Source organism: Oncorhynchus clarkii, chromosome 1 (genome assembly GCF_045791955.1).
Source record: "Oncorhynchus clarkii lewisi isolate Uvic-CL-2024 chromosome 1, UVic_Ocla_1.0, whole genome shotgun sequence".
NCBI lineage: Eukaryota > Metazoa > Chordata > Actinopteri > Salmoniformes > Salmonidae > Oncorhynchus > Oncorhynchus clarkii.
In genome coordinates, this window is record NC_092147.1 from 15,843,162 (window position 1) to 15,857,372 (window position 14,211).

General features: G+C 42.2%; 1 protein-coding gene across 2 annotated transcripts in view; it reads right to left on the bottom strand.

Moving 5' to 3' along the window:
• Positions 1-11,377, bottom strand: part of LOC139369666 (regulator of nonsense transcripts 1) — a 20,187-nt gene extending 8,810 nt beyond the window's left edge. The window contains exons 1-16 of one of the 2 annotated variants that reach the window (XM_071108960.1): positions 10,998-11,377; positions 10,521-10,660; positions 9,752-9,841; positions 6,584-6,751; positions 6,167-6,347; positions 5,806-5,967; positions 5,365-5,452; positions 5,035-5,133; positions 4,351-4,474; positions 3,937-4,096; positions 3,568-3,686; positions 3,197-3,361; positions 2,763-2,877; positions 2,434-2,577; positions 1,935-2,148; positions 1,379-1,496 (exon numbers count right to left, since the gene is read on the bottom strand). In XM_071108960.1, the coding sequence (XP_070965061.1) occupies positions 1,379-1,496; positions 1,935-2,148; positions 2,434-2,577; positions 2,763-2,877; positions 3,197-3,361; positions 3,568-3,686; positions 3,937-4,096; positions 4,351-4,474; positions 5,035-5,133; positions 5,365-5,452; positions 5,806-5,967; positions 6,167-6,347; positions 6,584-6,751; positions 9,752-9,841; positions 10,521-10,660; positions 10,998-11,168 (2,258 nt within the window). In that variant the 5' untranslated portion in view covers positions 11,169-11,377. The remainder of the gene's footprint in view (positions 1-1,378; positions 1,497-1,934; positions 2,149-2,433; positions 2,578-2,762; positions 2,878-3,196; positions 3,362-3,567; positions 3,687-3,936; positions 4,097-4,350; positions 4,475-5,034; positions 5,134-5,364; positions 5,453-5,805; positions 5,968-6,166; positions 6,348-6,583; positions 6,752-9,751; positions 9,842-10,520; positions 10,661-10,997) is intronic. The other variant, XM_071109029.1, reaches the window with a different exon arrangement.
• Positions 11,378-14,211: the final 2,834 nt, after the last annotated feature.

Below are 14,211 nucleotides of genomic sequence, written 5' to 3' on the forward strand. Positions count from 1 at the left end.
GTAGTATATGGGGCTTTGGTGACGAAACGGAAGGAACTGTGATACACTGCATCCACTTTGCTGAGTAGAGAGTTGGAAACTATTTTGTAAATGACATCTGCGAAGTCAAAGTTCGGTAGGATAGTCAGTTTTATGAGGGTGTTTGGCAGCATGAGTGAAGGAGGCTTGTGGCGATATAGGAAGCCAATTCTATATTTAATTTTGGATTGGAGATGCTTAATGTGAGTCTGGAAGGAGACACCAGACACATAGGTATTTGTAAATGTCCACATATTCTAAGTCAGAACCGTCTAGAGTAGTGATGCTAGTTGGGCGGGCAGGTACGGGCAGCGATCTGTTGAAGAGCATGCATTTAGTTTTACTAGCATTTAAAAGCAGTTGGAGGCCACGGAAGGATTGTTGTATGGCAATGAAGCTCATTCAGAGGTTTGTTAACGCAGTGTCCAAAGAAGGGTAAGAAGTATACAGAATGGTGTCGTCTGCGTAGAGGTGGATCAGAGAATCACCAGCAGCAAGAGCGACATCATTAATATATACAGAGGAAAGAGTCGGCCTGAGAATTGATCTGTGGCACCCCCACAGAGACTGCTAGAGGTCCGGACAACAGGCCCTCCGATTTGACACACTGAACTCTATCTGAGAAGTAGTTAGTGAACCAGGCGAGGCAATAATTTGAGAAACCAAGGCTATTGAGTCTGCCGATAAGAATGTGGTGATTGACAGAGTCGAAAGACTGCACAGTACTGTCTTTTATCAATGGCGGTTATGATATCGTTTAGGACCTTGAGCGTGGCTGAGGTGCACCCACAACCAGCTCTGAAACCAGATTATATAGTGGAGAAGGTACGTGGAATTCGAAATGGTCGGCGATCTGTTCGTTAACTTGGCTTTCGAAGATCTTAGAAAGGCAGGGCAGGATGGATATAAGTCTATAACCGTTTGGGTCTAGAGTGTCTCCCCCTTTGAAGAGCGGGATGACTGTGGCAGCTTTCCAATCTTCAGGGATCTCAGACGATACGAAAGAGGTTGAACAGGCTAGCAATAGGGGTTGCAACAATGGAGGCGGATCATTTCAGAAAGAGAGGGTCCAGATTGTCTAGTCCAGCTGATTTGTAGGGATCCAGATTTTGCAGCTCTTTCAGAACATCCCGCTTTCTGCGGGAGGTGCAGAGCTGTTGGCCGGTGTAGGAGTAGCCAGGTGGAAAGCATAGCCAGCCGTAGAAAAATGCTTATTAAATCTACGATAATTTCATCGGTGGTGACAGTGTTTCCTAGCCTCAGTGCAGTGGGCAGCTGGGAGGAGGTGATCTTATTCTCCATGGACTTTACAATTCTGTTGATACTTTGAGATGAACCTTGACTGGACTGTGAGCCGTACCTGTTCAGGTAGGATGTTCCAGAGCTAGCGATTTCCTCCTGGCCTTGAGTCACATAGAAGAACATGGGTTTGTCTGGCTGTGGCCACTGGAAGTCAAAGCCTTTCTTGATGCGGTCAGCTGCCCAGAAAAAAAAATATCAAAATTGTACATTAGTATGGCACTTTGTCTTCAATAAGCCAGTGAGATTGTGAACAAACCTAAATTGGCAGCAAATATGTGCCCAAAAGCAATACACTTCGAGTTAGAGTAGAGTTACAGAAGATTTCAGAGTGGCCAAATTTTAAACTTCCACAGTGGAGTGTTTGACAGTCAGTGTTTGAACACAAACTCATTGGAATCTGAAACACTGCTTGAATCCATACACTGCTACTTCTAGATTGCAAACAAACATGGTTTCTACAGAAACGTTTCTAGTTGCTCTTCTGTATATTTTGTGGGGAAATGTTAGTAGGCACCAGTACATTGCTAATAATAAGTTAATTATTGTTGTACATATGACCAATTCAAAAGCTATAATATGAGCAAGAAGCTTGGTAAAAAAAACATCTAACTCACCAGCAGTGACTCCGTTCTGCAGGGAGCCCTCGTAGAAGATGTTGGAGGGGAAAGCACTGAGGGCCGGGTGCATGCGGTACTGCACCTGCAGACGGATGGGCCTGATGCCCAGCACCACCAGACGCTCAAACAAAGACTGGGACAGGCCTGCTTTGGCTGCCTTCTTACACATCACTACCGGGCCCAGCTGGCAGTGGTCTCCCACCAGAATGAGCTGTGGAGGGGGAGTTAACGATTAAATGACAATTAACCAGAAATGTTAAGCCTCTCCCGAGCTGTAGTGAAATCAACACTGGGAAATTACATTGTCTGGTACAGTCTTTTAAACAGACCATGTCCATTTCTTTGGCTCAATTTTTTTTTTTTTTAAGTCTGGATTGAGTAGGTCACATAAAAACTGCCTGTGTTGAACCATTGACATGTTTTGACAAAAAGTGTCAATGCAAAGAACATTGGGATTTTACCAATCTTAAGCATAAATAGTTGTTTTTGTGTGTACCTGCTTGGCACCCAGGACCACGGGCACCATGCACTCTGGCTCGGTGGCCTGGGTGCTCTCATCGATTAGGATGGAGCGGAACTGCATCTTGGCCAGACGGGGGTCTCCTGCCCCCACACAGGTACAGCAGATCACATCTGCATTCTAATGAGGGACAGTGGCAAACAGGTTATCAGTTGGTTTAAAATTAGAGGAATGGGGAACCCATATCGTCACTAGGTCAAAAAACATTCTACATCACAGGACTTGCCGTACTGTTCTCATAAGACTGTTGTAACTGCCGTGACTTATTGGGCGACAAAAGTGGTAGTGTTAAGTGTCCTCCTCACCATGAGCAGCTCTCTCTCAGCGGTGCGCTTCAGGGCCCGGTAGCGCTTCTCGTCAGCGGACGACAGCTCCCCGGTCTCATCCTTCAGCTGCTGCAGCTTCTGGAGCTCTGGCATACTGGGGTCACAGCACGTTGAGTCATTAGCAACACACAGAATTACAGTCATTATATTAAAAAGTAACACTTGGCAAGGACAGAAAACTAAGCATGACCCCTACTAGCAAATCTGGCAGAACTATTCAATGGTTCTATTGAAGCAGTTAACAAATGCATCCGTCCCGTTTCTTCATTATTTGATATTTAAACAAGGCTAATACATTGCTCAAGATATTAACCACAGTGATTATGACAGCACCACTACAGCAGTACAATTCAAGTTCAGAACGGTGCGGGGAAAAAAGGCAAAAAAGGACTTCATTTCCCAGCATGCCCCACCTGTCCATGTTGCGGATCTGGTTGTGCAGGGCCAGGAAGGAGACAGGGGAGTCAATGGCTTCTCTGCTTTTAGCACACAGCCTGACCACCTTCAGGCCAGACATGTGGATCTTCTCAGTCAGCTGGTCCACTGCGATGTTACTGGGAGCACACACCAGCACGGGCCTGCAGAACCAAACACACAACGAATGAATGCAGAATGCAATGACAACGAGCAGATGCTATAGCATACTTTCATAGTTCGCTTTGATGTTCAGCCTTCTTGTACATAGCCTACCTTTAATTGCTGTGGATAAGAGCTTCCACTAAAATGACTTGCTTTTAACAAATACATCATGAGAATGTGAGATTCTGAGTGTGAACTGCCTTACCCATTGCCCTGCCTGGCGAGGTGGTACACTATGGTGGCAGAGGTGACCGTTTTCCCAGTGCCGGGGGGGCCTTGGATAAGACTGAGGGGTCTCTGCAGCACAGTCTTCACAGCATACACCTATTTTAACACACAAATCAAAGCCAAAACACTTATGAACGTTGCACATAAAGACAAGCACATGGAAGTACGGGAAATTAACATTTAACTTCATATGAAGTACCTCTTGATTATAAGACGGCATTGCTATCAAGAGGAAATGTCTTCCTTTTATAATCATTCATTCACTAAAACGAATTGGTTAGAAATTCAAAAGTGTCAGGCCCCATGGTCAGGTGGGTCAGTGAGGTGTCAGGAGCGGGGGTCAGACCTGAGAGTGATTGAGGTCAGGCAGGCCCTGTGCAGTGAAGCGTTTGGGCAACTGACACTTGATGATGACATCCTCCACCTCGTGGCCCAGCAGCTTGTGGTAGATGTAGCCTGACACGGATGTCTCGTCCACAGCAAAGGTCTTCAGGGCACTCTGCATTCTGAAACCCAGTGGAAACCAATGGGTTATAGTGGAGATAAAGAGTGATGTGGTTAACAATGATAATACAAGCTAGTACCTTCATTTCGTGTCTTATTCATGAAATACTTTAATGTATAACCAACAGAATTTATGTTAGTGATAATTCGTGTGAAATTAAGCTTTAGCTGTGCAATCAGTACTCTCTGGAAATCAAGTCACGTTAAAAACATCAGAGCATCAAAAACCAAAGTAGAACTGATTAAATATTCGTACCTGTCAAAGGAAGTGGACTTCCACACAAAATCCACCTGGAAGTTGTGGGGTATTTCCACAGGAGCTCCAACACTGCTGCGCAATTCTATAGCAATCTCATCTCCATAGTCTTTCACAAAGGGTGCTAAGGAAATAAGTACAGCAAAATAGCCTTTCTTTGTGGAATGGTAGAAAGAAAAAGATGGGGTTTTTTCTCTCCCCTTGAACGGGGTTAATAGTAGGGATGAAAGGTCTACAAAACTGTAGATTTTCCCAACATTAGCATACATCAGATACACTAGCGGGAGTGCAATCTAGAGGGGTGATAACCCCTGGATGGGCCTCTCCAAAGGGAGTGCTATGGTAGACTAGCTCTTTAACTATCTCCCAATAAAATATGATTTCTTTATGCAAGGCTTTAAACGTTACAACCCAATAACGTGGCTAGCCTCAGACTGCTTACCTTACGTTTTGCGATGGCGACCCAAAAACTAGTTTTCGTTTGAGACATTGAGATTGTTCAGATTGGCTGACGAGTTGAGACGCAAAACAACTTTTCCCCCTGACCCCATCATGGAAAAGGAAAGATGGAGATGTGGATCCTATTTGCTAAAAAAGGGAACACTGAGATCAAAAGGTAGGGATGAGCAACCACTGTGAAGAAAATGTGTTTTTCTTCAGAGTGATCTTTCAGTTAAAGGATACTGTCTGGGACTTTGATGACATGGCCGATGCCCTTCCAGAGTGGGGCCAGCTCTCCTTTGTAGCGCAGACATATCTCATCTCCTTGCATCAGCCGCATGTCTGTGCAAACAACCACAACAGAGAAGTTAGAAACGCTTTGCTCAAACCTACAGTACATCCAAAAATATATGAATAATGGTTCCAAGGAGGTGGACAAAATACAATACCGTACACAAAACGGCCAGCACAAAAACACACACACACCACTGGGGATGCAGGTATGGGATGCGTGGGTTCTCTATGCACAACAGAACCACTGGCAGACAGAGAAAAGCCCATTGAAATAATTACCACCTGAATCCGTCTTGGGCAAGGAGAAATAGGCAATCCGCTTTTTATTTAGCCCCAGGTCCCACCTGACTGTTATATTATCTTGGGTCTGTGAAGAGTTACAGATGAGAACAAAGGGGGAAAAAATGTATAACAAATTAGTCATACTGTCATTAGCTACATAAAAAACAACCCAGCCACCCTGCTATGTTCAAGTACAATTTATGTTTCTTTGAACTTGCATCCTTCCCTGAACATTTTCACTGATTTCATAAATTTGGCAGGGTTACGGCAAGGTTTCCACCATTATAATTTCACCTCACACAAGACATAAGTAAACTTATACTGCATAGAATGTGTACGTTATAGTAGAACGTGGCACAGTAGACGCAGTTGTGACTGCCCTCATGTTGACTTAAAGGGGAGTTAATGGATTATCTAAGGGGGATGTGGAGGCTGTACCTGGGACTCTTTCAGCTTTTTGTCGTAGTCAGCTTCCAGCTTGACGAGGGGGCCGAAGATGTTCTGGTACTGGTAGGCATCCTCATAGCGCAGCAGCACATGCTGGGGCTCCTCGTCTACGCCGGGCTTCTCCAGGTCCTCCAGAGTGGCCGTGGGATTATCCTGAGACGAGAGGATGATGCACAAGTTCATGCTTTCCTTCATGTCCATATATGGGAACACTGACTGCTTCCTTCTACAGCTACTGATAGGTGGGGGCTTCCCCTGCCCAGTATGTCAGATGCTGTGGTGTTATATGATTATTTCTGAGGTTAAGCTATGTCTACTTCATGGCTCTGGATAGGTTAAGCCAGCCTAGTACCTTCCAGAGCTCCTCCAGCTTGTTGATCTGCTGGGCTGTGATCTGGCGGGCCCGGAGTTGCTCCTGCTCTGAGGGGATCTTCACCAGCCAGGACAGGAAGCAGCGGTCCTGGATCAGTGGCTGCCACTGGGAGCTGTCCCAGTTGATGTCTTTCAGGCTGCTCTGACTGGCACATGGCTGCCTAGTAGCACAAACATATGGATACTGTCAACATATATTTGCATTATCGAAAGTCTGTTCATGGACAAATGGTTGTCTTGCTCTCTTGCCATAATATTACATACTTATGCTTAAATCATGGTATCTATGGCAATACACATACTGTCAAATCTATGGTAATCACACATGCAGAATCAGTCCATCACATCACACCCACTGTTAGCCACCATTCCCCCCTTTTCATCTGATTGTACACACCTGCACAGCAGCACCACCACCGAGTCGGCCTTGGCGGGGATGAAACCCAGGAGGAAGACGTTGCGACAGCCACAGTTGTAGCATTCCAGCACCGTCTCGCCCAGTGGCCCATCTTTGTGCAGAGTCACCTCTTTGCATTTGGCTCTCACCAAGTGGTTCACTATGTGGCTGAATGAGAGCATGGGAGAGTATCAACTTACATGCACACGCATGTAAGCTGAGTGCTCAAAATAGCCCACATTAACGTACACATATGTAGCTTAAGAAACAAGGTTCATGAAATCAATAACATGCTAGTAAAATATGATATTCATATTCTGTCTCTGAACCTCACTTAGATAATAGATTTGATGATACAGTGATAGCAATACATGGTTATAAAATGTACAAAAAAAAGACAGAAATGCCAATGGTGGAGGTGTTGCTGCTTATATTCAGAACCACATTCCTGTAAAGATTAGAGAGCTAAATACTGATGAACTAATACTGCTACAGGTTCATCTGCCTCACCTAAAGTCCATTCTCGTGGGAAGCTGCTATAGACCACCAAGTGCGAACAGTCAGTATCTGGATAACATGTGTGAAATGCATGTGACATCAACCAAGAGGTATATTTTCTAGGTGATTTAAATATTGACTGGCTTTCATCAAGCCACCCACTCAAGAAAAAGCTTCAAACTGTAACCAGTGACTGCAACCTGGTTCAGGTTATCAGTTAACCTACCAGGCTGCAGAAATTAGCTTGAAAGCAGTATCCAGATCCATCGGATGTAGTGATCACAATATAGTAGCCATATCTAGGAAAACCAAAGTTCTGAAGGCTGGGCCTATTATAGTGTATAAGAGGTCATAAAATACATTTTGTAGTGATTCCTATGTTGTTGAAGCAAAGAAAATCTGTTGGTCTGTGGTGAAATTGCTTACTCCAGATACTAATAAGCATGCAACTATTAAGAAAATGACTAAAATCGCAGTGTATTGATAAGGAATCGAAAAATTGTATGGTTGAGAGGGTTGAGGCAAAGGGAATGGCTACACAATCGATTGGCAAACGTACTGCAAATTGAGAAATCATGTGACTAAACTGAATAAAAAGACGAAGAAACTACACTATGAAATAAACATAATGACCAAGAATGATGGTAAATAGCTTTGGATCACCGTAAATTATATTTTGGGGAAAAAAAAGCTAACTAAGCGCCATCATTCATTGAATCAGATGACTCATTCATACTTTAATGATTTTTTTCATTGGCAAGATTAGCAAAGTTAGGCATGACATGCCAGCAACAAAATACTGACACTACACATCCAAGTATATCTGACCAAATTATGAAAAGACAAGCATTGTAATTTTGAACTCAGTAAAGTGAGTGTGGAAGAGGTGAAAAAATTGTTGCCTATCAACAAGGACAAGCCACCAAGGTCTGACAACTTGGATGGAAAATTACTGAGGATAATAGCAGATGATATTGCCACTCCTATTTGCCATATTTTCAATATAAGCCTACTAAAAAGTATGTGCCCCCAGGCATGGAGGGAAGCAAAAGGCCATTCCACGAAGAATAGTAAAGCCCCCTGCACTGGCTCAAATAACCGACCAATCAGCTTGTTACCAACCCTTCTGGGAAAAATCATGTTTGACCAGATACAATGCTATTTTACAGAAAACAATTTCACAATAGACTCAGCATGCGTATAGGGAAGGACATTCAACAAGCACAGCACGTACACAAATTATTGATGATTGGCTGAGAGAAATTTATGATAAAAAGATTGTGGGGGCTGTTTTGTTAGACTTCAGTGTGGCTTTTGACATCATTGATCATATTCTGCTGCTGGAAAAACGTATGTGTTATGGTTTTACACCCCCTGCTATATTGTGACCAAGAATGACCTGTCTAACAGAACACAGAGGGTGTTCTTTAATGGAAGCCTCTCCAACATAACCCAGGCAGAATCAGGAATTCCCCAGGGCAGCTGTCTAGGCCCCTTACCTTTTTCAAACTTTACTAATGACATGCCACTGGCTTTGAGTAAAGCCAGTGTGTCTATGTATGTAGATGTCTCAACACTATAAATGTCAGCTACAACAGCGACTGAAATTACTGCAACACTTAACAAAGAGTTGCTGTTAGTTTTAGAGTGGTTGGCAAGGAATAAGTTAAATATTTCTAAAACTAAAAGCATTATATTTGGGACAAATCATTCACTAAACACTAAACCTCAACTAAATCTTGTAATAAATAATGTGGATATTGAGCAAGTTGAGGTGACTAACATGCTTGAAGTAACCCTGGATTGCAAACTGTCATGGTCAAAACATATTGATACAACAGTAGCTAAGATGTGGAGAAGTATGTCCATAATAAAGCGCTGCTCTACCTTAACAGCACTATCAACAAGGCAGGTCCTACAGGCCCTAGTTTTGTTGCACCTGGACTACTGTTCAGTCGTGTGGTCAGGTGCCACAAAAAGGGACATAGGAAAATTGCAATTGGCTCAGAACAGGGCAGCATGGCTGGTCCTTGGACGAACAACATATAGCTAATATGAATAATATACATGTCAATCTCTCCTGGCTCAAAGTGGAGGAGAGATTGACTTTATCACTACTTGTATTTATGAGACGTATTGACATGTTGAATGCACCGAGCTGTCTGTTTGAACTACTGGCGCACAGCTCGGACACCCATGCATAACCCACAAGAGGTCTCTTTCCAGTCCCCAAGGCCAGAACAGACTATGGGAGGCGCACTAAATTACATAGTGCCATGACTACATGGATCTCTATTCCACATCAAGTAACTGATGCAAGTGGTAAAATTAGATTGAAAAGAAAACAGATAAAAATGTACCTCATGGAACAGCGGGACTGAAGCAACAAACGTAGGCAGACACATGCATACACACTATACACATGTACACAGGGATGTTGTACTGTAGATATGTGGTAATGATGGAGTAGGGGCCTGAGGGCACACAGTGTGCTGTGAAATCTGTGAATGTATTGTAATGCTTTCAAAATTGTATAAACTGCCTTAATTTTGCTGGACCCCATGAAGAGTAGATGCTGCCCTGGCAGCAGCTAATGGGGATCAATAATAAATACAAATGCATGTTATGAATACACATTTTTAGTGTATGAGACACTGGAGTGTTGCATACCTGCCAGAAGTATTGCCACGTCCATTGCAGAACCACTTCTTGCTTGTGTTGCAGTACACCACAGATGCAGGATCATGGATGCCACAGTAACTGAAAAAATAAACATAGCAAAGGCCCTTATATGACATACATATGTATTGGGTGCATTGGGCGCAGAAAACAATAACAGAGTTAAAATATTTTTATATTACAAAAAAGGAAATATGTTACCTTATTAGCAAACTCTAAATCTTAGTTAGTAGGGTGTTGCATATATAAAAAGTGTTTGTCCACATGTTACTCTAACAATTCAACCAATCAAATCCAATTTTATTGGTCACATACACATGGTTAGCAGATGTTAATATGAGTGTAGCGAAATGCTTGTGCATCTAGTTCCGACCGTGCAGTAATATCTAACAAGTAATCTAACAATTTCACAACAACTACCTTATACACACAAGTATAAAGGAATGAATAAGATTATGTACATGTAAATGTATGGATGAGCGATGGCAGAACAGCATAGGCAAGTTGCAGTTGATGGTATAGAGTACAGTATATACATATGAGATGAGTAATGTAGGGTATGTAAACATTATATAAAGTGGCATTGTTTAAAGTGACTAGTGATACATTTATTAATCCAATTTTTAATTATTAAAGTGGCTAGAGATTTGAGTCAGTATGTTGGCAGCAGCCAATCAATGTTAGTGATAGCTGTTTAACAGTCTGATACTGTGGGACAATCGTATACATTTGTAATCAAGTGTTTGGCTCGCTCTCCTACCTGCAGGCATGCAGTGGGAGGTCTTTGATGTAATAGGTGTCTTCTTCATCCTCCTCGAAGTTCAACTCAGCAAGGAGTTGGCTCGCCTTGGCCACATCATCGACTCCTCCATTGTGAAGCCCTTCATCAGGACCATTCACCTACAGATGGACCATGGTTGAATTAGGACTGCAACAATGCCAAAAACATGGGAGGCATCGCTATGGCACTAGGTAGAGGTTTGATAGCTAAATAATATTTCTGACGTTAGCTAGTTATAGCTACTTTTTTAATACTAGCCAGCCAGCAGTGATTGCTACATAGTCATAGTTGACAATTTACCAGTGTATGTTAGCAAACGAGTTAACTAGTTAGCGAACATGGCTAGTAGTAGCTAGCTGGCTAACATTAACGTTAGCTAGCTAGCGTTAGCAGTTGTAGGAATTGATGGCGGGCAAGAATGCGAGTTTGGCTAGCTTCACATGAAGAATTACAAACCTGATTGTCCAGCTGACTCTGGGTTTGGCCTTGAGTTTGCGTCTGGCTGGGGAGGGTAAAATCGGTAAACTCGTACTCCGAGCCCTGGGTATCAGCCCCAAGTAGCTCCGCTTCCTCCGTGTCCAGGAAGGTGAGCGTTTGAGAACTCGGCCCGTACGCCTCCACACTCATCTCGACACAAGTTACGCTGACTAAATGGACTTCGGTCCAGTAATGAATATGATCAAGATCCTCGGTGATATGTTTATCCAAGCGGATATTTGCGATCACAGTATCTGCTTCGAGTCAAGATTTGAACCTAAACAAAATTCGAACCGCACCTGAAATTAAACAGAAAACACAGCTCGAGACGCGCCTGAACTCCAAACAGTGACGAACTTCCTAGCGCCACACAACGTAAGTGCGTTGAGCACGAAAGATTGACGTTTACACAAATACAAAGGAAGGAGGATGGATTTATTGATTGATTGATATTAATGACAAAAATCTACTTTTATTGTTGTTAAATAAAATCAGTTGCTATCAACTAGAAGAGTTTACTATCAATATAATTATGATTGGAAGATAATGATCACACGTCGGAAAAGTATTGTGTGTGGGTTATTCTCAACGAGATTGGCACACGGGAAACCAACATTATTTTCCTTCATTTATTCAAATGTGAATGAGGATAATCTTTTTCACAATGTTTCTTTCTGTCTCAAAACAATTGTTCAGCTCAAAGCCAAATAGAAATCTGGGAAAATACAGAGGAATTGGATTTAAATCTAGATGCCATAATAAAATATGATATACATCCAAGAACAAAAGGCATACACATTGAGACAGCAGATAATTTATAGGCTGGTATAGGTTTTGGGCATACTGGGATCGATGTATGTACTATGTTTATTTCTAAATAGTAACCTAGTGGATATTCTGTGTTCCCTTTCCATAACGCAACAAGGCACAGGTCAAAAGAGGATCTTAAAGGAAATTGCCCACTTCAACAAGCACTTAGGGACATAAATGCTTTCACATCTTTGAGTAAAGTCATTACAGTTGGTAAACTCTCTCACAATGACAATTCCCTGATGACTCATGCTTTTTATCATACACATTTTACACATATGTAATAACCAGGTAATTACTGGTATGTGACAGTGTGGAGGAACAGGTAAACAAAAACACAAAGATGAATCTCCATAGAGTCCATGAATGCTACAATACCCACTACCCCTTAGTCTATAAAACATACTGTATTTTGGGCAAAAACAAAATATTGTGTATGACAGTTGTTCTGGGAAGAAGATACTATTAATCTGGATCAGCTACATGTTATTATGTGGCTGTACCACTAGAGGATTAAATGGCTTTTGAAATTTACAGTACCAGTCAAAAGTTTGGACACACCTACTCATTCAAGTTTTGTATTTTTTAAAACTATTTTCTACATTTTAGAATAATAGTGAGGACATCAACACTATGAAATAACACACATGGAATCATGTAGTAACCAAAAAAGAAACCAACAAATCATGTAGTAACCAACCAATCAAAATATATTTTACATTTGAGATTATTCAAAGTTGCCATCCTGTGCCTTGATGACAGCTTTGCACACTCTTGGCATTCTCTCAACCAGCTTCATGTGGAATGCTTTTCCAACAGTCTTGAAGGAGTACCCACATATGCTGAGCACTTGTTGGCTGCTTTTCCTTCACTCTGCGGTCCAACTCAGCCGAGACCATCTCAATTGGGTTGAGATTAGAGGTCGACCGATTAATCGGAATGGCCGATTAATTAGGGCCGATTTCAAGTTTTCATAACAATCGGAAATCGGTATTTTTGGGCGCCAATTTTTTAAAATTTGTATTATACCTTTATTTAACTAGGCATATCAGTTAAGAACACATTCTTATTTTCAATGATGGCCTAGGAACAGTGGGTTAACTGCCTTGTTCAGGGGCAGAACGACAGATTTTCACGAGTCCAACGCAATAACGACCTGCCTCTCTCTCGTTGCAATCCACAAGGAGACTGCCTGTTACGTGAATGCAGTAAGCCAAGGTAAATTGCTAGCTAGCATTAAACTTATCTTATAAAAAACAAATCAATCATAGTCACTAGTTGGGCCTCCCGGGTGGTGCAGTGGTTAAGGGCGCTGTACTGCAGCGCCAGCTCTATCGTAACCGGCCGTGACCGGGAGGTCCGTGGGGCGATGCACAATTGGCCGAGCGTCGTCCGGGTTAGGCCGGTAGGGATATCCTTGTCTCATGCAGCAATTCGACCATGAAGGCCTGATTCACAGTCTCCTCTGAACAGTTGTGTCTGTTACTTGACACAACTGTGAAGCATTTATTTGGGCTGCAATTTCTGAGGCTGGTAACTCTAATGAACTTATCCTCTGCAGCAGAGGTAACTCTGGGTCTTCCTTTCCTGTAGCGGTCCTCAAGAGAGCCAGTTTCATCATAGCGCTTGATGGTTTTCGCATCTGCACTTGAAGAATTTTCAAAGATCTTGAAATTTTCCGGATTGACTGACCTTCATGTCTAATGTAATTCTCGTTGCTTATTTGAGCTGTTCTTTCCTTAATATGGACTTGGTATTTTACCAAATAGGGCTATCTTCTGGATACTACCCCTACCTTGTCACAACATAACTGATTGACTCAAACGCACTAAGGAAAAAAATTCCACAAATTAACTTTTAACAAGACACACCTGTAAATTGAAATCCATTCCAGGTGACGACTTCATGTAGATGGGTGAGAGAATGACAACTGTGCAAAGCTGTTATCAAGGCAAGGGGTGGCTACTTTGAAAAATCTGAAATATAAAATATATTTTGATTTGTTTAACTTTTTTTTTTAGTTACTACACGATTCCATATGTGTTATTTCATAGTTTTGACGTCTTCACTATTATTCTACAATGTAGAAAATAGTAAAAATAAAGAAAAACCATGGAATGAGTAGGCGTGTCCAAACGTTTGACTGGTCCTGCATATACAGTGCCTTGCGAAAGTATTCGGCCCCCTGGAACTTTGCGACCTTTTGCCACATTTCAGGCTTCAAACATAAAGATATAAAACTGTATTTTTTTGTGAAGAATCAACAACAAGTGGGACACAATCATGAAGTGGAACGACATTTATTGGATATTTCAATAAATAACATTTATTGGATATTGCAAGGAGGAATGTGAAAAAATGTCAGTCTCTCGATGTGCAAAAC